This window comes from Odontesthes bonariensis, chromosome 14 (assembly GCF_027942865.1).
Source record: "Odontesthes bonariensis isolate fOdoBon6 chromosome 14, fOdoBon6.hap1, whole genome shotgun sequence".
Lineage (NCBI taxonomy): Eukaryota > Metazoa > Chordata > Actinopteri > Atheriniformes > Atherinopsidae > Odontesthes > Odontesthes bonariensis.
In genome coordinates this window covers 15281575-15304694 of record NC_134519.1, presented here as the reverse complement: position 1 = coordinate 15304694, position 23120 = coordinate 15281575, and the positions used below count along the sequence as shown (strand labels likewise).

General features: G+C 40.5%; 1 protein-coding gene across 3 annotated transcripts; it reads left to right on the top strand.

Moving 5' to 3' along the window:
• Window positions 1–350: 350 nt before the first annotated feature.
• lpin2 (lipin 2) lies at window positions 351–23084 on the top strand. 3 transcript variants are annotated; one of them, XM_075483087.1, is made up of 20 exons: window positions 351–534; window positions 7172–7372; window positions 10591–10686; window positions 11198–11547; window positions 11640–11747; window positions 11846–11972; window positions 12055–12391; window positions 12475–12574; window positions 12752–12939; window positions 14096–14189; window positions 14281–14350; window positions 14448–14540; window positions 14664–14746; window positions 15089–15236; window positions 15622–15770; window positions 17211–17297; window positions 17714–17866; window positions 18919–19033; window positions 19788–19891; window positions 20193–23084. In XM_075483087.1, the coding sequence occupies exons 2-20, from the start codon at window positions 7181–7183 to the stop codon at window positions 20335–20337; spliced, it is 2739 nt and encodes a 912-aa protein (XP_075339202.1). In that variant the 5' UTR covers window positions 351–534; window positions 7172–7180; the 3' UTR covers window positions 20338–23084. The 3 variants fall into 3 exon arrangements, with proteins under 3 accessions (XP_075339202.1, XP_075339201.1, XP_075339200.1); XM_075483086.1 differs by lacking the exon at window positions 351–534 and adding an exon at window positions 4816–5244 and having other exon boundaries at window positions 11201–11547; XM_075483085.1 differs by lacking the exon at window positions 351–534 and adding an exon at window positions 4816–5244.
• The last annotated feature ends 36 nt before the right edge of the window (window positions 23085–23120 follow it).

Below are 23120 nucleotides of genomic sequence, written 5' to 3'. Positions count from 1 at the left end.
GTATCGATGGACTTTGCCCTCAACAGTCCAGAACATGAACAGAGACATGTCAAACAAATACCCCCCCTCCCATGTGATATGTGTCACATGGTTTTGACACATTTGTTTGGATTCTATTTGTTGGCAAACTTCGGTCTTTTGGGTTGTTTTATGTCTTGTATTTTCTTTGAGTTTTTATTGATCATGTTCAATCCTTTCATAGTCACTTTATAGTTATTTTGTCTCACTTTGTAGCTATTCTGTTTTTTTTCTTGAGGTTATGTTGAATCTCTTTATAGCCAGAGTGTTGAAAAAACTGAACCTCTGAGAAAACTAGACTGTCCCACCAGCTTTCTGAGCGCGCCGCCACTGTGCCGCTGTCCCATCAATTTGAGCTCGTCGGTGCAGCCAGCCACACACACCAGTCGGTCACGGTGGTCCAAGCAGGGGACACGTCAGGAGGCTTCAGAGGAGTTTCACGAGTGAAAACATGGGGACTCACTGACTGCATTACAACGTCCTTTATCAGCAACATCCAGCTGAGGCAACCGACAGGTAAGGACTAAGCGAAATAAGGATTTTCAATCCTTTATGTTCGTCCTCAGCTGCTTGTTAATGTATACATTTCTGCATCTACCAGAAGCTAATGTTAGCTAGCGCACAAGCTGGCTAACGTTTCTTTGAGCTGCAGTGAATTAATTAGACTCGGAAACACAATTATTAGATTGGATATTTATTCGACACATTATTCAATTAGCATATCCACTGTTCATCAAAACTAGCCACTGAGCGAGTGGCTGTCCCTGGTTGGGGTTTCACTGTTTGCCATTAACGGTAACGTAAGCCAAACCAAACGATAACAGTGAAGCTAGCAGAGGGTTAACAGACTGGGAAACAGCTAGCCGAGCTCCGTCTCCATTCATTTTTTTCTCCAGTCTGTGTTTTTCCAATTCACCTATTACTGGCTTATTTGTACAAGTTGTAAAGCACTGCTGCTCCAAACTATCGTATTTTCACTTTTGGTTTGTTTGTTCATTTATTTCCGCAATTTTCTCATCGGGCTTATGAATAGGTGACGTTTTGAAATTAGTTTTATATTTTAATTAATAGAATTAGCATTTTAAGCTAACAAAAGCTATGTTGGTTGATTAGATAAATACATACGGACTGGAGCAACGTCAACTAACAGGTGTCTTGTGTGTATTGACGTCTTTGAAGCAAGTTACCGACGTCGTGGCTCGTAAACAGTGAGGACACTTCACCAAACAAAACACCTGCCCGCGGGTGACACTGGAAAACACCATCAGCCTAAACCTGCGACGTTTTCAAAGTAACTCTCAAAAGAAAATTTCAGTTTTAATCCACAATGTTAAGCAGAGCCTCACTGATCATGTCACCTCACCAGTGGCGCTGAAGTCACAGTCTGCCATTGAGTTCAGCTTTCAAACACAGATACAACCAGTTTTCCAAAATGTTGGGTTTACAGTCATAATTGGATGCAGTCTGTTAATTGTCTGGAAGTCCGTCAGTAAAATTGAACTTTAACCTGTTTTAGTTAGATGTTGAAGTAATCGATTCAGTTGATGCAAATGCTTAAGTTAGGCTGGGTGATGCTATAACTTTCCTTTAATGAATCCATTAGCCTAGCTGTTTTACCCATTGCATAACCTGGCAAACGTTTAGTCATCATTTAAAGCTGCAGTCTGCAACTCTTTTTCAAGCATAATGCCTGGAACTGTCCGGGGATTCTGAAAGTAGTACATTAAATACCCCAATACAAAAAAAAACGAGTTCTCTAGGTCCCCTATATGTCCCGCTAGGTCCCTCCAAAGCCAGCAGGTTTGTTTACAAAATTACAGACCGGACCGGTAAAAGGTAACCAATCAGGTTACGAGCTGGGCTCTGCTGCCTGTCAATCACCGATTGTGCACGCGCGATACAAGGTAGGCTCATCCCCACGCTTATTTATCTAGACTATTGAACTTCATTACGGGCTAGTCTACTTACTGTGTCTTCCATGATCGCAAATGACAGGTGAGTTGATGAATGAGGAGTCGTGTACGCGAATCTGGCGTGCACGTAGACCTGCACGAGTTCTCATGTGTTTTGATGGGGCGGGACAGGAAGTTGAATAACTTTTTATTTTTCGGTTAAAAAATAAGCATTTCTTGCATTTTGCGACTACGGAGGTCACCGTTTTCAACTTCAAGCGTTCTGATAGATCATGTAAACTCTTAAAATGCCAAAAATTAGGACTTTACGTATGACAACAACAAATCCTGCAGACTGCAGCTTTAAGGGTGACATAGAATCCATCGTTTAATTGATTATTCATGGAACTGCGTGCCCCCAAGTGATTCAAGAACCCATATACAAATGAGAATTAGAGCATTCAGTAACTATTTGCGTCATAAATTATGTAACTGTACGAGCCATTCTGGCTTGCAGGCCGTTGTAACATAAGTTGATAAGCGCTGGCCCTGATTGTCAGTCATATCTTTGCAATTAAATAAATCCAGCCTCCTAAATAATGAATAACAAGGCATAACAATCTATGCTACTCATTGGTTGCTTCTCTTTGTCACTCATCAGACTCTTCCTGAAAAGGTTGAAGGCAGTTGTAGTTCAGTCCAAGTTGAAGGTAGACACGCTGACACGGAGCGTCTGGTACTGGGATGAAATCAGTGGTTTCGTAGACATGATATGATAAACAATATTTGGGGTGTTTTTAGGCTAAACTTTAGAAATACATTGAATAGACATGGCAGAGTTGTGTTAATTTTTTTGGGAAAGAGCTTCAACAAAGAGCTACAACAGAGACAAAAGGAAACTCATGACAGTGTTTTTAGACTTCCTCTTTCTCACAGTGTGAGGCCTCATTTGTACACGTCACAGTTAAAGGGGAACTCCGGGGCATTTGAAGCGCAATCCCATTGCTAGAGGTTGTCAAATACTGACAGTAGGACACAGACTGGTGCAAATCGGCGCTCCCTGTGCGGAGATTGCGCTGTTTGCGCAGCCTGTCATGCGAGGCTAATACGTGGTGGCTAAGGGGCAAGTGCTAACCCTTCCACGTAAAACAACAACTTGCACACTGCAGAAACGTCACACCACCACTTTAAAACATTACAACAATATTACGGGGCATGTATTGTTGTAATGTTTTAAATACTTGAACGCAGTTTTTCTAGAGAAGATAATTGCTTTGTATATGGGAGTATCGTCCATTGACTCTTTTGGGCTTTCACATGCGAGCGCCTACCGACAAGAGGTAAGTGACATGCTGTTTATAAAGTTGTTTTGTAACGTCCCCATGCCAGTAATGTGAGAACCATGCATATGGTTTTGATGGTAAGGCTTGTGACTTTATTGTCGGATGGTTTATAAAGTGGTGTGACGTTTCTGCAGTGTGCAAGTTGTTGTTTTACGTGGAAGGGTTAGCGCTTGCCCCTTAGCCACCACGTATTAGCCTCGCATGACAGGCTGAGCGAACAGCGCTATCTCCACACAGGGAGCGCAGATTTGCACCTGTCTGTGTCCTACTATCAGTATTTGACAACCTCTAGCAATGGGATTGCGCTTCAAATGCCCCGGAGTTCCCCTTTAACCTCAAACCTTTGTCCATTTCTGCTTTTTGACTCTATATTTGCCACAGCCAGGAATGACAGTAAACGCTGAAAATCAGGGATTAGGGTAGATTGTTTGGGTCTTCTTTAGCACCGCAGAATGTGGAAAAATGAAAGTCAACACTGTCTCTCTGAGGTTGTTGCCATGGTCTGCGGTACCTCCGTAATGAGTTGACTGGTTACGGTGCGGTGTAGCGTAACCTAATGCTTGAAATGGTGCAACGTGAACCTTGTGTGGACTGGTTTGCCAGCTCAGTCACAGCGCTGGTTCTTTTATCACTGGTCAAAGCAAATGTGCTTCGGAAGATTCCAGATACAAACTGTGTCGTTGAGTAAAAAAGGAGATCATAATGCTAACATGTGTACACTTTAAATTTCCAATTGTACAAGTATGCAGTTTTTGGTTTTTATTGAGTTTATTCAGTTTTGGCCACGTTATTTGTATATCTCTATACACTGTAAATGTGCTATATCTTTTTAAATGGAAAGTATTTATCTATTTATGCATGGCTCAGAGCAGGTCCAAGCACAAGGTTAGCCCACCACTCTCAACCCCGCCAGCTAGTGTGTTTTCTTTGGTTGTGTTTACAAAGGATTCCGCGGATGAGGCAGCCGGGTTAGGGCCCTTTCTGGAGGAGCCTCATGCATTATTTTTGTCTTTGGCAATCACTTTGGAGCTAAGCAAGCCAGGAGGATGCAGGAGGCCTGATCAAGGAAAACCTCTGTGTTTAAAAAAAAAAAAAAAAAAAAAAAAAAATAATAAAGTTCTGTCAAGATTGCCCTGACTGCAGTTGCAAAAGTTTACCTACTTTATCTGTGTTTATTAGTGATTTGTAATTTATTGTAGCTTACGTAAGCAACTTTTGGTGACCTTAGAAGTTCAATAATCCACTTGATAATTATGCCTTCGGTATTTATAGACATTAGTTTGAAAAACACTTGTCCAGGATGTCAGGCAGTTCATTGGTAATTAGCAACAACAACAAGTCCAGTACATTGAATGTCCTGTAGGTTGAATTTCCACCCCCTCCTCCCTCTTTTGATAAGTGATGTACAATAACAAGCACATGCAGCAAAGATTGTACTGTACATGTGACTTGACGGTGCAAGAGCACCATGCTGAGTACTGCTTGTTTTTTTTCCCCTGGGTTTTTACTCTTATCAGGAGAAAACATTGCATAGACGTTTACGGGAAATAGCTGTCCCTTATCAGGGACACACCGCCACTGTAAAGATGTCCTCCCATTGGCTGATATGTTTGTACAATGTCAGCTGACTGGATGAGTAGAACTCCACATTCTGCAAAGAATAGCACAGAGGAAGGATGGCAAAGTTTATGACGGTGTTTCACAATCACCATTTGTTCCAGATAGCATATCTGTATTTACCCCAGGGAGGGTTATTCTACGGTGATTAGGTGGGCCTGTATTTGAGTTTGCATTCAGGATGGCAGAGAGACAATATTGTCGAAATCCGCGGGCAGAAATCATTAGTCCCAGTGGAATATCCTGAGCTGGGTAAAGCGATGAAGAGACAGAGATCCTGGGGGAACTGGGAGCTCCCAGGAAGCAACACAGAAGACAACACAGACAACAGTGAACAGGATGAGTCTTCATCTTTGAGGTCATCATGGTCCCTGGTGAGTTAGAACTAACTGTCACAGCTTGAGCCATGAGCATGTAGGGCCTAATAATGTTTGGCTGTGTGGATTTCTTGGTATATTGTTGCTTCTAAGCTGAGTCTATTTACTCCTGACCATAAGGAAAGAGATGGATGATGTCATTTTCAGAGCCAAACCGAGTACTTTTTTCAGTCTTAGCTTCACTGTGTTGTGATCTGGTCAAATATGTTCAGACTCAGTTTGGAGGAAAGGACAGTGGCTCCAAACAGGTGCAGCATGTTTGTCACATGCGACTGCAATCTAGACAACTGAATACTGTTTCCTTTCCTTATGCGTCCTTTGTATGTTTATAATGTGGAGTATTCCTAAATTCTTTATGGCCTTTCACGATGCAAAGACTTTTGAGAGGTTTTGGGTTTTTTTCTTCACGTGTCTTTACACTTTGCATTAACACTGTCAGTTCAGGAGGGCAGAGTTTTGCGTTGGATGTGCTTTCACGTTGTTTGCTTGACAACAACATCACAGTTTTAGTTTAATGGAATAAAGAAAATTGTGAGAATTCTATTAATTTTTACATTTTTATCAATAATGCCATGTCCCTTTTTCGGTAATCAGTGCTGCAGAATGTTCTCACCTTCATAGGATTCAAGAGGCTCTTATATTAGCTAAAAGGTTTGTTCTTGGACCTCTCCTTCCACATTCCTGTGCCCAAGCAGCTCTATTTTTGTCTCATCAACCATAAAACTAATGATTCAAACCTTTCTTCACACTCCACGTGACCTTTTGCAAAGAAGACAAGCTTTTGTGTTTTTCTTTGTTAAGTGAGGTCTTTCTCAGCCGGGAACCTTTGTGCTGTTTAATGTCAGGCTCAGAGGGTGGTGCAGAGGTTGGTACAGTATTGACGCTGATATTCCAGCAGAGAGATGGTGAATGTTTAGAAAAAAAAAAAAAAAAAGATGTTTGCTTTGATTTCTTTTGAGTTCAGTGATGTTTGACAATACCAGCCCAGTTTCCCATATTCCATGATGCCACTCTTGCACAAATGCCTCTGTTCTGTACCTCTGCTGACATGCCCCCCCCCATGCTTTCATGGTGATGTGCAGAACAAAATGTCAGTGTGAGATGTGAGCATTTCAGGTTACATAAACCCAATAAAGTCAGGAGGGGAATGTGTTTACCGCCCCAACTAAACACCCTGACCCCAGCAAACTAAAATCATATTTGTTAAGTTAATGATTACACGATCTGTGCGTCACTGTTCAAAAATGTCCTCATAGTCTTTGGTTCAGTGAAGAGTCAACAAGAAAGCAGAACAGTTGGGGTGATTATGCACATTTAGCATGGGCCTAAATGTTGTTTTCTCTGTGATTTAGTTGCCTCAACAGATTTCTTGTGAATGTGTTTACAGCCTCAGAGAATATGAATCCCAATAGACTAATTGTTTTGAGAAATTAAGAAAATGAACCCTCTGTGCAGCTGTAGTTTTAGCCAAAAAATATGGCCAGAGTATTCTATTTGATGTTGGCTAACAGAGACTTATAAATGTAAACAGGACACCAGCTGCTTCCATTGCAACAGGTCACTAGATTTATGCATGAGGTTGTCTCATTGTTTGTGCCTAGCCATTTGGTCTCCTCTTAACATTTGGATGTTACCCATGTGGGACAGTAGCCAGGACAAGGATGACAGTGGCACTTCGGCAGCCTGTATGCAGGTCAGGAGATAAGACTCTACGGGGCAGGCACCCAGTGAGGGAAAAGACAGAAAAGGGCAACCTGACTGACTGGAGGAGCATATTTAAAACAAGAAAAACCTGTCAAATGTGAACATTCAAAGGAAATCTAGTAGATTTTGCAACTTCCACAGGCCAAAACAGTAAATTCCTCTGGACTCATCGTGTCTTTTCATTTTACTCAGCCACTAATTTGTTCTTTTCCCCCTCCAGACGGACACCATGAACTACGTGGGCCAGCTGGCAGGTCAGGTTCTGGTAACCGTCAAAGAACTGTACAAGGGCATTAATCAGGCCACATTGTCGGGATGTATTGATGTTGTGGTTGTCCGCCAGAGAGATGGCACCTACCAGTGCTCACCATTCCATGTGCGCTTTGGCAAGCTGGGTGTTCTGCGCTCGAAGGAGAAAGTGGTAAGTTTTTTTTCAGTTTTTTTTTTTTTTGTTCTTTTGTGTGTTCTTTAGCTACACATGCAGAAAGACTTGTGACACCTCTACCAGCAGCATCCCAGGCAGGAATATATGAAGTTTGCCAAAAACTTGTAAAATGTAATGACATTCTTTGAGCCAATCGTTAGGTTTTTCTTTTTATTCAATATTTTCTGTTTTACAATCACTTACAGAAGTGATCCTTTTTTCTAATAATTTCTTGAATTATTTCCATTCAACTTTGTAATGGAGCTGGATTAGATTAACATGTTTTTTTTTTTTTTTTTTATATTTTCATCGTTTTAGGTTTGTCTGCTGCTCTTTTAATGAGGCCATCACATTATGCCCCCTTCAATCGCTGTTGTATGACAGCAACTCTTTTAAGAGTTGGTTCCACCAGCTGTTTCTCTAGGCACCTACGGTTCCACATTTAAGAAACCAAAAAAGAAAATACTATCAATTTATGGGTGAACCATTTCCTCTTTGCCAAACCAATGCCATTTATCTGTTCTAGTAAGAGTCTCAAGAATTTTATTGTTTGGTTCACCAGTGTCAGAAAAGCTTTGGAGCCCTTGAATCCCCATACTTTATATGACTCTCCAAACCTCTGCAAACCCACACATTGTGAATTAAGTCCACATGAACAAACCATGCCTGAATGTTTGAGGCCACACATGAACACGAGAGAAAAAAAGCACCATACAGCAGGAGATTCTCTGAGTGAACTCTGTTCTTACAGATGGAAATATTCCAGAATGATGCCAGGGTGGCGTGCACAGGAAGCAGGACATGATGCAAGACGAACACTGCGGAAATCATAGTGATTTGTTCACTGCAGACAGAAAATGGAGATGAGATGAGACCTAAATATAGCTGTTGCTGTTATGTGGATATATATCTGCTAAAATTATTAACAAGCCCCCCCACCCAAAAAAGGGAAAGAAAAACAAGTTGGAAGCTGTTACAGTTGCACAAAGAATTGTGGGCTTGTCGTATCATTGAAGTACGGTGCTAAATTAAATATATTGGTGCACATTTGTAACAGCTAAAGTGAAGTATATTTTAGGTTAAGTACAGCCTAAATAATTTATTTGTCTGAGCAATTTATTTCATAACAGTATCGGCATGTAAAATCTCCTTTTAACTGAAAATTGCCCCCAAGCTGCAGTCATACTTACTCTTCATTCAACAAAATCTATTGGCACTCAGCTCAAAAAAAAAACAAAAAAAAACTGTGATACCACAGCTCTGATGCGAATGATTACTAAATATTGAGAATAGAGATCGCAGATTATGACTCACTGAGGGAAAGCTTCTGTTTGTGAACAAAGCTGCGATAGTCTGGGTTTTTCTCCTTGAATAAGAATAGCTGTTACTACATATACTCTTGTGTGTGAGGCAGTCTAATTAATTATGGCTGAAGAACAGTTGTGCTATTTTTAGTGCTCACTTCTCACTTGAGAAAACAGTATTTTTGTAGCAAGTCACCACTGGACTAATTGATGGGGCGGGGGCGGCAGGAGGTCTCCAGTAGCTGTAAGGAGACGTAGAGCTGCATGTTATGAGTAAAGATTTGTATGCAATTCAAGTCCTGTGACGGAATCTTTTTGTCATGAGTTTGCTTCAGTATATCCGCTTGGATTGAGATTCACAAGAAGAACGCCAGCATTAATGTTGAGCTTGTCCTTACATCGATTCTTAAAATGACTATGTAGTATTCAGGATTGAAGCAAGCTCTTTTACCTTCTGGTAAAACAGAGTGGATAATGATTTTTGGTGGACTGACACGGTCTCACCGCCTACCCAGAATGCTGATGGGTTTTGAGGGTAGGAATGAATGAGTGGTTTCCATGGCAACAACTCTACAACTTGGATGTGTGGGAGGGAGAAGAAATGTGAACACGGTCTCAAAAAGGGCTGTTGTGTAACAGTTATACATGTCTCCCCCGTTTTACTTTACAATTTTATAAGTATTGTTTGGATCCAAAAGCAGAAAACACACACTGAGGATAAGAATTAGACTTTGCTTTACAGAGTAGTCATTGCTGAATTCCTGAAGTTTGAGGATCTGCAGACACAGAGTTGACGCAATGATAATCCAGTGATTAAATATGATCTTGGCAGATTCATGACTAAGACCCTCAAGTGAATGCAGCCTGACTTGAATGGATGAAGAGGAGCCTCTTTTTATTCTGTGTCCTTAGTTGTTGGGCCTTGAAATCCTCAGCCACCGGAACAAAAGTTCCCCATAGCAACCCTGAAGGGGGGGTTATTACATCTTGACATCACAGAAAAACCACACCTGCAATAAAGAACACAACAAATAGGAAGATGGAACAAGATTAATCACAAAGTAGGAAAAAAATAGATTATTCTGGAGGACATCGGTTGCAAATTGATATCGACTTAGTTTAAGGTTGCAGAACACTTCTGAGTCAAAGTTTGCCCTCTCTGTAGTCTCTTCCAGACGTGAGCTGTTCTTTTTTTATTTTCTATTTATTCATTTATTTTTGTGGTGTCAAGTTTCTGAATGGGCTCCAGTCCTCTGGGGGTTTCTTGGCCAACTTGAATGGCCTTGTTTTTATGACAGTCTCCACATAATGAAATCCCAGAAGACTCATATGCTGATTATGATTTCTAAGAGGAGAAGGACTGGGCTGCACAAGCCTGCCAGGGGTCTAAATAAATCTAATGCGATATGGGATTCATATAGATATATGATAAAGAGGCAGGTGTATGCTTGCCAAAGCCATTTTCAGTGTCCTCATGATTTTCCTACATAAAGGACTTAACGGAGTTGGCTGCCAGTTTTTCCTCTTGTGTTCAATCGAACAAATCTCTGAAGCAGACCCTTCCACTGAATGAGTGACAACTCAAAACTGACTTTAAAAAATGCCACACGCAGAAACATCTCATATATGGATAAGAACAAATGAACACCTTGAATGTTAGTATACCTTTTGTCAAGTTTTAGGTTATTATGCTTATTTTTTAGCAGGGACGTGTACAAAAAAAAGTAATCCCATAGAGAAGAGGAAATGCTGGGACAGTATTTGGCCTGTGGCAACCCTCAGGGCACTAGTGCGCTGCTCTTAACCTCTGCTCCACATTGCCCATGCTAATATGGCAAGCTAAAACCCAGTCCTCAGTTTTCATGATGGCTCAAAGATCTCAGTCTGTATCTTCCGTCAAATTTTTTCCAGATCGACATCGAAGTGAATGGAGAGCCTGTGGACCTTCATATGAAGCTCGGTGACAATGGAGAGGCCTTTTTTGTCCAGGAAACTGAGCAGCTAAATGTGAGCAAATTACCTGCACAGATTCAGCTGCTATTTTTTACGAGTGAAATGAAACTATTCACAATGAATAACATACGGTTTGATCAGGACAACTAGTACTTTGTGAAGCATAGTAGATATAGACTTTAAATTATTGTTCGTTTCACAACATCTTCAGGTTTCCTACTCGTTTCCTCTTGAGCAGAGACGTGGTCTCTCTTATATTTCAGCACAGTCGAATGCTTTCAGAATGTGTTTGAGAAGTATTAAACCTGTTCAACATTGCTTTTGTACACACCACTGAAATTTATTGTCTTAGGTTTGTGTGAAGAAGTCCTTTTCCCACTGTTGTTCGGTTCCTGTATTTGACAGTTCACCTATTCCACAAGCTACCAGAGCTTTTCTTGTGGGTGACAGACACCCTGTTTTATTGGACTTGAGTCACTACGTTTACAGAGGACGAAGCGTGCCTCTTTGGCTTGCTCTTGTTTTTGCATATCTTAACTCTTATGTCCATGCATTCTTTTTTTAGCAGATTGTCCCTGCCCATCTGGCCACCTCCCCAATTCCCACTGAGAGTCATCTGTTCTGGATCTCAGAGGTGGAGCACAGGGTACCACAAGATCTTGAAGATGACCCCGCTGACCCGGAAGACCGTCCTGGGCTTCCTGCTCCCAGCACCATGGCCACAAAAAAGAAGAAAAGGCGGAGAAAGAAGCACAAAGGAGACCCCCGTAGAGAGGAACTGACCCCACCAATGTCAGTCACGACTGGAAGCGCTGTTGCTGCTACTACCGCTGCTATGTCCAGCTCTGGGCAAAATGATGAGATCTTTGAGATGGACCTGAGCTCTGATGAGGAAGCTGGGACACACGTCTCAAGGTTGGTTCAGATTCTTAGGCTTTTTTTTGTTGTTTTTGTGGTTGTTTTAGAGGTGTGTTAACTGTTATCTGTCCTTTTTACCCCGAACTTAGGTCACCCTCAGCTACCATAATTCGTGACATTGACCCTAAACTGCCGACAGTCAGACATAACTTTGATGATTACCCATTGTCTGATGGAGAATGGCGAGCAAGTGAAGGGTATGTATAGAGATGGAGCCGGTGGCAGTGGTGTCGCATAATCGCACAAAAAACCCTTTTCTAACGGTCACTTTGAATTTCTCTGTCTGATCCTTTAGTCATGGGTTGTCTCAGGCCTTTTCGCCAAAGAGTGATTCAGAACTGGTGAGGAGGCCGTCAGAGAGTTTGCTCAGAGCTGAGTCCCACATGCAGTGGACCTGGGGAGAGTTTCCAGAAACCACCAGGGTAAGCACTTTGTTCCAGTAAAACTCAAAGCAGCTGTCAGGATGTCTCATTGTCATACTAATTTCTGCTATTTAATGTCCAGGTCACCAAGAAAGAAAAACCAGAACCACTGAAAACCGTAACCATCACCCCATCAGAGAGCACCCACTTTCGCGTCATCCTCAGCTCAGAGGCCATGGAGAATGAAACTGAGACTGAAAAGGAACATGGGGCCCCCTCAGTGTGTACCATAGTCAAGCCGGAGCCACGTACCCCTATCACCACTGTAACATCCGATAATCCACTATCATCTGTCAGCAGCGTAACCTCCCCTGTGAGTCCTATAACCCCCACAGAGCCCATCGATGTCCTGTCATCCAACATGGCAACATCCACCCCAGCAAACAACCAACTGAGTGATTCACCCTCTAAGAAGAAAGGTATGTCAGGTGGCAGTCGATTTTTAATTAGCATTGGGTAAAATGATACATAAATGAATGAATATCTCTGTTGTTGGTTGCAGGGGTCCCAAAGAGGAGTCAGCATCAGGGTCCTGAAGATATCTACCTTGATGACCTGAATGTACTTGAACCCGATGTGGCTGCAAGATATTTTCCTAAGAGGTTCGCTTACGCAAGAGGCACCTAATTTCTTGACCTGTTTTAATAATAAATGTGCTCCATTTTAAACCTCAACATGTGAATTATTAATATTGCTTTTCAGAAATAGCACGGAAAGCATTGAAGACCAGTGTCATTCTCTCTTTTTTCTTTTTTTTTTTTTTTCTTTTGTTACACCAGTGAGACAGAGGCAGCGACAAAGCATTGGATGGACTCAGAGATGCTTTCTGGTTCACAGTCTCCTCAGTCGGTGGGTAGTGCGGCTGCTGACAGCGGGACAGAATGTCTTTCTGACTCAGCCAGTGATCTGCCTGATGTCACCCTTTCTCTGTGTGGAGGTCTCACAGAAAATGCTGAAATATCCAAAGGTACATGAAAACAAATGCAGCCTGAAGTGTTCTTTCATGGGTGACAGACTAGGCCCCCAGACAATGTTGGTTGAGGCTCTTTATTACAGAAACATCAGCTTCTTTGTGCTAATATATTGGATGACCTTAAAACTCTGACATGCTTTCGCATACAAGCCCTCCTGACCGAGTCAATGGGAAAAATACCTATTATTAAAAACATATTATGTACATTACATTGATACAATAAATACTAAATCATTCACTCATCCTGATACTGGGAGGAAGATTCCTATTAAAGATATTGTATGACAGCCCGTGTTATTTACATGTTATCGTGTCCTTGTGGTTTAGCGTATGTTTGACAAACTAAAGGTTGGATCTAGGTTGGATCCCTGAAAAAAAAAAAAAACGGCACTCAAAACAGCAACCTGTACAGGCAGTGTGGGTTATGCGGTTTCAAAACACTGCTAAAGCAACTGTCAGCTTCCTCATTGACGATTTGCGCAACTCCAGAAACTGGCCTGAAGGCAGTTGTTTTGGAAATATGCGCTTAATGACTTCAGCCTTAGGTAGCTGTGTTGTTATGAACTCTAAATGAATGTTTTTTCCATGACTGACACTATGTCATGAGTAAGTTGATGATGTCTGTGATCTTTGTGTTTATTGTTTGATTGACCTCGTCCTTTTCCAGTGGACTTCCACTGATGGGAATCGTCCACCTGTAATGGAATTTTCCATCAGTATTACTTCCCTTGTTATATTCTAAACAAATGTGCGCTTCAATGCAACCGATGAGGGCGTAGTTTTCAGCCCACAGCAGGGTATCTTTTAGAATCAGAATCAGAATCGCCTTTATTGTCATTATAATTTGCATTACAATGAAATTTGGTTGCAACTCCAAAGGTGCTTACATCAGAATTTAAAACAAGACTATGTTTAAAGTAAATTTAAATATATTTAAATAAAATTAAATAAAATTAAATAAAATGAAGGCACAGTAATGAAATATAAAATATTGCACATTTTTCCGGAATTGCATGGTATGAACCTCAGTTGCTTAGACTGTAGGAGTAAAAAGTGTTTCAACCAGTTTGTGTAGTAAGATAAGGTTATGGTTTACCGTTATTGACCTTTTTATCTTTGATTACTCTCCTTCTCCTCTGTGTGTTTGCAGAAAGATTCATGGAGCACATCCTCACCTATCAAGAATTTGCTGAAAATCCAGCAATTATAGATAACCCCAACTTAGTGGTAAAGATAGGAAATAGGTTTGTAAGCCTTTTTTATTTCAAGCAAAAAAAAAAAAATGTTTTATGTGTCACGCCTTTATTGTGTTTTAACCAATGTTTGTCCCCTCAGATATTATAACTGGACATTAGCTGCACCCTTGATTCTAAGTCTACAAGCATTTCAGAAAAATTTACCAAAGGTAAAAAAAAAAAAAAAAATTCCCCCCACTTTATGGTCATTGTGAAATTGCCTTCAAGCTCTTTGTTAATCGAGTTCGTCCTGTTGTTTTACGTTAGGCTACAGAGGAGGCCTGGGTCAAGGAGAAGATGCCAAAGAAGTCAGGCCGCTGGTGGTTCTGGAGAAAGAGGGCAGATAGTTCAATCAAGCAGGTCTGTGCATGTTATTATAAATGCTGAAATCAAAAGATCAGTTTTATGGGTGCATCATTATGTTCACTGTTACAGTTTCAGATGTAATTTCTTAATTGTCCTAATTAAGTGTGATTTTTCCAGTCGGAGACTAAGCTGGAAGCCAAGGAGGAGGCAAATTTGGAAGAGGAAGGGCCCTCCATATCTCAGGAGAAGCTGGCCTTACCGTATGTGATACCAAGTGTTAACTGCTTTGTACCATCAAATGATTCAGTAATTTAGAAAAACAACCTACATAATTAGTTTTATGATTATGATCACAATTTTCTTTTTAAAGGTAGCAAGGAAGATCATGAATGATGTGTTGCTATTAAATGATATTATATGATGGATTTAAGCAGTTTCATGTGAGAAATGTTTGAGAAATTCTAGTCATTTGAGGCATTCTAAAGTTTAAGCGCACATGCTTGAAACCAGTCCATGTTTTGTGTCCAGCAGCTTTTCATTGGTATTTTCACATTGCAACAAATTGTACAGAGTATATAACTGTCACTGCTGTTACCCTGTAGGCCTAAAGCAGGCGACACTTCTAGTGATGAAGAAGCCAAGGAAGTGAGTGCTGTGTCCTGTCAAGAGAGACTGCAAACAGGAGATGTTCCGCACCACCCCAGCCCACACGCTTACAGGAAGTCACTGCGTATTTCCTCCGATCAGATAGTAAGAGCTCTTGTTTGACTTTAAAACTAATATGTTTACTAATTTTGATTGTATATTCTGTAGTTTTTCAGTTTTATATTATTCTGATCATTTAAAATTGATTTTTATGTTGTTGTTACAGTATGGGATTTATCAGATCACACTCTTGGTGATTGTACTCACTGAGATTTTAATTTTTGTATTAGGTAGTTCAGAGCTCCCTCTGCTGGCTGGCTGTGTCATTTATGGTTTTTGCTCCACTTAACAGTCAATAGGGGGCTCTAAAGACCTGTAGATGTTCATTGTGCACTGGCAAAACAAGTCATTTTGTGGTGTTAGACTACCTGTAGTGATTGAAATGGACTGTTTCTTTACATGCCTTTTACAGTTTTCCCTGTGTTTCCAGGCCAGTCTGAAGCTGAAAAGTGGGCCAAATGATGTCACATTCAGCATCACCACCCAGTACCAGGGCACATGCCGCTGTGAGGGGACCATCTACCTGTGGAACTGGGACGACAAAGTCATCATCTCTGACATTGATGGCACCATTACCAAGTATGTACTAAGAGGGGAAAAATGGTTTCATAACCCTTCCGAGTTGCGTAATTATGCTGAATTATGATGGCAGTTTATACAAAACTGTGGCAGCAAACCTATTCTAAATGAAACTTGGTTAAAATGTATCTTTGCTTATTGTCAGTTATACCATACATCAAAGAAAATCCTCTGACATTGTTGACACCTATACATTATTCTTAGTTTCTTCTCCATGAGTGCATGCACATTTGCTTGGGTACTTTCCCTTAGATGTAATCTCATCTAACTGAATCTTATTCTAAGCTTTCATTCATAACCATCTCTTTTAAGAGACTCTTTTGCCATAAAATGTAGATGTAATTTGAAATCGGTGAAAGCACTGATTGCGCACTCCTCTTGGATCATGTTCTGTAAACAGATTTTACAGAAATGGAGGCAACCCTTGCATTAGCGGGACGGCTTCTGTTGCACAGTATTCTAAGTAGTTGCTTTTAAATTGTTTATTCAAAACCTCAATTGTGTGTTTGCTGAATTACGTTTGTTCTACCCTGTCAGCTGTGAATAATTCTACAGAAAAATCAAATCGATGAACCTCATTCGATGCCCAAAGACATGAAGTAAATCTATCCATAGAAGCCACACAGGCAAGGATGCAGATTCAAAAGATGTATCCGTTTATTGTTTATAGGCCTTGTTTAATCAGTGGAAGCCAATGACAAGTTTCCCAAAATGGCAAAGAAGCTGCCTAATTATTGGCTGGTGAGTTAATCAAAGTTCCTGTTGTCTGTTACTGTTCCTGGTGTGATTACCTGCATTGGAGTTCAGCAGGTGAATGAATGCTGCTCTACAGTATTGCAAATATTGGAGCGGTTGAAGTAAGACTTAAAAGACGCACGTAAGATGTGTTTTGCAGTGGACAAAGTCATGTACTCTTTTTAACTGTAGTTATCCAAAACTGTAATGCAGTTCTATTTATACAAAGCTGTGAAGTCATCTTAACGCCAGTTGGACTCTTTTGTAACAAAACCGATCCCTGCAACTGTTCCAGAGTCCACCCTGTGGGGTTCAACATCAAACCGGTCTCGATCGACTGCAGCTTATTATCTCTGCGACCCTTCAGGCCAACGTGTGACGTGTCACTCTTTGAATAACAGGGGGAAGAGCACGGGGATTATAATGAGCCCATTTACATTTTAGTCTGGAGGAACTCGCAGTAATATGCGGATAGTGAGACAGTGACTCCCCTATGGGCCAATGATCCTCATTAGCAGAGAACAGCCCATCCTTTTCTATATTTATGATAAAACGATAAAATAGTCGGGGTGCTTTATTTAACCTTCTATGAATGGTCTTTATCAGCGGTCTGCTGTGTTTTCTCTCTCAAACATTCTGCCACCGACTCTCTGACTCCTACATCTGCTATGTTTTACATGTCAATATTATTTGTGCTTGTTTTAGGTCAGATGTGTTTGGCCAGATCCTTCCACAGTTGGGTAAAGACTGGACTCACCAGGGCATTGCCAAGCTGTACCATTCTGTTGCTGAGTAAGTACACAACAACACTGACTAATCACAGAGGGAGAAAGAATGGTTGCTCAGCGGTTAAGAGTCTTCTGGGTTTGGTTTCCAGTTGGCTTTTTCTGGATTCAATATTTCCTCTCCGTGTTTGCGTGGCCTGCGCTGAGGTGAATGACTCGGCAAGTTTAAGGGGATAATTGCAAAACTAAAAGCATCAATAACTGGATTTTTTTTCTTATGCTTTTAAACTCCTGGACATGTCTCTCATGTCTCTCTATTCTCAACAGAGAATAGAAATGATTTACACAGGTGGAGTCCCAAAGAGAATAGGCAACAGTAGGTAGCAAGTAGAATTTTTTTTGCAACTGAACTAGCAGTCCTAAACGTTGCTGATGATGTGTAGTGGTATAAACATTCACGAGCACCGCTCTCTTCATTGGCAGGAATGGCTACAAGTTCTTGTACTGTTCAGCTCGGGCCATTGGCATGGCAGACATGACAAGAGGTTACCTGCAGTGGGTCAATGATGGCGGCACCATCCTGCCACGGGGTCCTCTCATGCTTTCCCCCAGCAGCCTCTTCTCTGCATTCCACAGGTACAGTAACATGTGCTAATGTCTGCCACCATTATTATCACGAAGTTCATTATGCACATGAATTCCTCCGTATCCTTTGATCCGAATTCTGTTTTAAAACAACCCCATTATTTTTCCTCCTTCAAAGTCAAATAACTTTTGCCTGCATAGTTATTTTCACATTTATTATTGTGATTATTTCACATTAATCATTTTCAGACTCACTAAAGTCTCATCATGCATATAATAAGCCTTTTCTCTAACGTGTTTATGAGGACTACAGAAAACCCTGCTCACTAGTTTCTTACTCGAGTTATTAGTTTTAGCGTGCGAGTTGTGAGTGAAATATTTGAGCATGTTTTTAAATCATTTGGGAAAAGAAAAGACTGAAAGAAGGAAGTGAAAACTAAAAATTACCGTTGTATTCACTGCATCATTTAGCTGCAAACAGATGCAGAAATGGTTATGAATTTTGGTTAACAATATATACTCCAAGGTTCTAAGCGATGTAATGTTTGCTTTATATTGAGCTTTTGCAACATTGAAATTGTGTTAGCAAGTGCTGATTATTTAAACAGTTTATCCCTCATTACGTTGCTGCTGTGCGCTTTATTTTCAGTAGCTTGTAGACATTGCTAAGTTATTTAGCCCAGCTCCTACGCTGTGGTTTAAATATGCATTCAACAAATGGTAAAAAGAAAAAGAGCCTTATTATGACCTATACAGCAATGTACTGGGTTCTGTTTTGGGTGAAATGCAGTGTAATTGCTGGTTTTTTGTAAGCTATTTTTATTTTCTTGTAAGACAAACAGTTCTACCCTTCTGGTATCTGAACTCTTGCTGACTTAGGGGGGGATTTTTTTAAATTGATATTCGAGGGATGGCATTTGTCTCCGACATCCCTAGGATTTGTAAATTGGGTAACCAAAGAAACAAAGTAGAATCTAAATAGAAGGGAATTCTGAAATAAGAGAAAAAGTAAACACTTTGGCCAAGTTACTTGTAACTGTGGTTTGATTCGTTGACAGGTCATGAAAATGTGCTGCTCTAATGGAAGTGTCTGTTTGTTTCAGGGAGGTCATTGAGAAGAAACCAGAGATCTTCAAGATTGAATGCCTTACAGACATCAAGAACCTGTTCCAGCATAACAAGCAGCCATTCTATGCCGCCTTTGGGAATAGAGCTAATGTGAGTTAAGGCATGTTTGAAGATGTCAAACGACTAGACATTAAAGTCCTTGTTTTTTTTTAACATGTAATCGGAGCCGCATTATCCAGAAGGCGATGCGGTCATGGTGTGTATTAGGTCAACATGGCTGTCATTTAGCAGACGCAAACATGTGAAATCAGTACTGGGCTGACCCTGAGCTGAGGTCACCGTTCGAGTGTGAACTCATGTGACTTCATCTGTGGAGGCGAGTTCAAGTCGGGCACAGCATCCCATCCTCAGCTGTATAAACACACCGACACCCACACGAAGCGGTCATAAAAACTCTTGTCTGTCCGACTTTCTCGCTCACCAAAGAAAACAAAACAAAAAACGAGACAAAAAGACTTGCTCCTGCCCACTTTCCTTGAAACATATTGCCATTGCACGGATTAGGTGAAACACAAACAGGAAATCTGTGGTTATTGTGCTCTTATTTCAGTTTGCACTGATGTGCATTATGAATGAGAAGCTACTTTCTGAGCATTACATTATCAAAGTGTGTCTCAGATCGCTCATAAAGGCTCGGTCTGTCGTTTTTTTTCTATCTCGTACATTATGGTTTCATTCACATATTCTCTTTAAGAGAAATAATTAAAATGTGTAAGATGTGTGTTTCTAAATTACAAGGATGGAAACCACAATCCCTAAATAATACAATTTGAAAACATCAACTTTGGCTTATGTTTTAAGATTTATTTGCTACATTAAGCCTTTTGTTCTTGTCTCTGCTCAGGATGCTTTTGCCTATAAAGAAGTTGGTGTTCCACTGTGTAGGATCTTCACAGTTAACCCTAAGGGAGAGCTGATCCAGGAGCAGACCAAGGGCAACAAGTCCTCGTAAGTACTTGAATAGGTTGAAAAGGGTGTACCCATAGCCATCACAGTTTGTAAGCTCAGATAAAAGGGATAATTTAGCATCTTTTTTGCACTTTTTCCTGCAGAAAAGCTCTCAATACTTGATGTTTCGCTCCCTGCAATTTAATAAATGTCAATATTTTTATGAACTCTGTTTCTCTTGATCATTAATTAGTTTCAGATACAGCATATTTGTTCCAGGTTTTGTACTCATCTTACCGTAATCATTTCAATCTTTTTTTTATCTCTCATTCTGCCTCTGGTGGGATCTTTTCCTCCGCAGGTATGGCAGACTCAGTGAGCTGGTGGAGCATGTGTTCCCTTTGCTGAGTAAAGAGCAGAATGAGGCCTTTGTGATGCCGGAGTACAGCTCCTTCTGTTATTGGAGACAGCCAATACCACAGATCAACCCTGACGAACTGCTTTGATTCTGCACTTATGGATACCCAGGTATACATTCACGTAGGAATGGACTGTGCACTTGAATGCATCTCTTGAACAAATGGACTGGAGACTATTGCACTTCGGCACACACATCTCTGCAGCGAGTCTCATCTAGAAACAGGGTTAAAACCATAAATACAAAAAAATTGGGAAACTGTATTTATATGGAGATGAAGAGGGATTATCAGCAATACGGTACATTTAACAATAATGCCATGAAAGTTCATTCCTTTGGGACAATAGACTAATCGCCAACTAATGCCAGGCTGTGGAGGCTTCCATCCTAGCAACCACTCCTTAGTCTAGGTCATTGTACAGAGATTGAAGGCATATGTTTTCTCTCTGTAACTCTGTAACAAACAGGATTATTACATCAGCCATCAGGGGAAAAAGAGAAGCTTCACACGATGCACTAGATTCTGAGCTGAGCAGAAGTTTTCTTGAATCACATTTTATACAGTTTTTGGACACACCGAAGACGAGATGTAATGCTTAAAAATGAAAAAGGCACGATGGATTAAAACCACAGAGGCAATTAACACCAAGACACAAGTATTCAGCGTCTAGCCAGAGGCTGTATTTAGTTCTTTAAAAAAAAAAAAAAAAGATGAGATGAATGTTCATAATGATTGACAGATACCGGATTCCACCAAGCATGAAGCACATGCCGATGTCAGTTTTCAGGAAATTTCCTTTAGGTGTTCCGTTTTTCTGACACTCCTGACTTACATTACTGCTGGTGGAATGAATTAAGCGGACTCGATTTAAGAGGTTTTGAACTTTGTACTCAACAGATAATGTTTGATATTGTTAATATTCAAGATCATTTGTGGGATATGCAAAGTATGTGACGATTACAGATGAAACTAAGCAGCTTGGTGGTTTATTGTCTCGCCGTTGTTTTAGGATCTTAATTCTGTTGTACAAGCTCTACAAAGCAAGTGTGTTCTGTTAAAAATGCGGTCCTTATTTATTATAATTGATGTGTTTAAGTTATTGATTTCTGTCGTGATACCTTTGATTGCCAGAAAAAAAAAAAAGAATTATCACCAGTGTTACAAGGAAACTGGAGTTTTGTATGATTGGTCACAGATTAACATGCACTTAACATTACCTGCTAGGCATTGTACAATCTCTCTTTAGTCTTGTTTGCCACAGCAACCTGTTTTCCTTGTTTGAAAGGGAAACTTTCAACATTAAAGGCACATACTCATACCTGAGAGAACCTCAGAATCCACAGCATTGGCATTAAGATGTGTGTAAATACAAGAGATTGACGCTTGAGTTGCAACAGTGAAAATAAGCAGATCTGAAAGGAGCTTAAAAATGAAGGATTTGGAAGACCATAGGATGATGTAAGGATGTGTGTGCATGTGTGTTTGTGTGCACATACCTAATCACTGAGTGCTGCTGCTGTTGGGGTGGCAGTATCTTGCACCCCTCACTTATGTTCCCTCGGTGTATTAACCAAGACTTGTCTGAAGCACTTTGTCTAAGCTGCACCCTGAGATGCAGACTTACAACTCAGCACGCCTCTCACCCACATGCACTTCGCTGTCGGTCAAAATACACTTGACCAGAGTATGCAATTTTTGCAGGATGAAAGATTTCAATTTTACCTTAATAATATATCAGTTTTAACTGAAATATGTCCCTATGAGTAATTATAAAAAAGGTGGTGTTTGCAACACAGGATGAAAAACTACATTTTTATTTGGGGCACTGAAAAGACCTGAATCTACCCCACATCGTCTGTGTGAGTGTGTGTGTGTGTGTGTGTATCCTATGCCTCTGGTGACCAGAGGAAGAGAGATTCATTCTTGTTTAGAGATAAACAGGAAACACTTTACTGTCCAGGAAGTGTTTAGAAGCACTTCCCTGGCATTTATGTATGATTTAGGAAATGATTCACTGATGGGGATCACATCTCCCTCATTAGTGTGAGATGATAAGATGTGTTAACGAGGACTGAAAGAGCGAGAGGCAAGTGAAACCAGTTAATAAGAAAAAAAAAAAAAGCACAATGTATGACGACGGCTACATCCAGTCACTTTTAGTTGCATAGGAAGTGTTGCTGCATCTGCTCTGTAGATATGATGCTTTGTGGTTTATAATATGTTTTGTTTTGCTTTGATTCTCTTGTTTCTTCTCCACACTTTGGTGACGTCACATAGGTTTATCTTATAATTAACAAAAGGAATTCCATTCTTTCTATGAAAGTAAAGCATCTTGTGTGAAAGACTCACACTTCACCCATGATCCTGGGATATGTGGTATATAACGTTTGCGCTCTTGCTCAACTGCTGTGGAAAATGATCCCGTATATATGCTGATCTTCACATTTATCTGTCTAAATGCCTTTTTGTTTGTTGTTTCTTATAAATGTTTATGACGTTTCGTGGGACTGTGTTTTCTTTGGATGTAACGCTCGCTGTTTGATTATGTCTGACCAACAGAAACAACTTCAATTTATGCTGTGTTTGATTTGTATAGAGATGTGGTTTAAAAGTATGTTTAAAGAACAAAAAAAAAAGAAAAACAGGCCTAATGATGCTGACAAAATGTGGCTTGTGATCCTATTTGTATTAAATTTCTAACTGAATACATTTGTTTGTGCTTTGCTTTCCTTTCCTCCCGACTGAGTCGGAGTCAAAAAGCTCAAGCGTAACCACAGGCGAGTGGAGATGCTTTTACCCTGGTGTTTATTTTCAAGCAACAAAACATTAATGAGGTAATTGCAGTGCAAATCCCTCAGGTTGTTCTGAAT

Bases quoted from the DNA above. Each gene is read 5' to 3' on its own strand.
- lpin2 (XM_075483085.1), top strand. From the start codon at position 5,131: ATGAAGAGACAGAGATCCTGGGGGAACTGGGAGCTCCCAGGAAGCAAC. The intron at 5,245-7,171 runs GTGAGTTAGAAC...TTCCCCCTCCAG, and splicing joins TGAGGTCATCATGGTCCCTG to ACGGACACCATGAACTACGT. The intron at 10,687-11,197 runs GTGAGCAAATTA...TTCTTTTTTTAG, and splicing joins AGGAAACTGAGCAGCTAAAT to CAGATTGTCCCTGCCCATCT.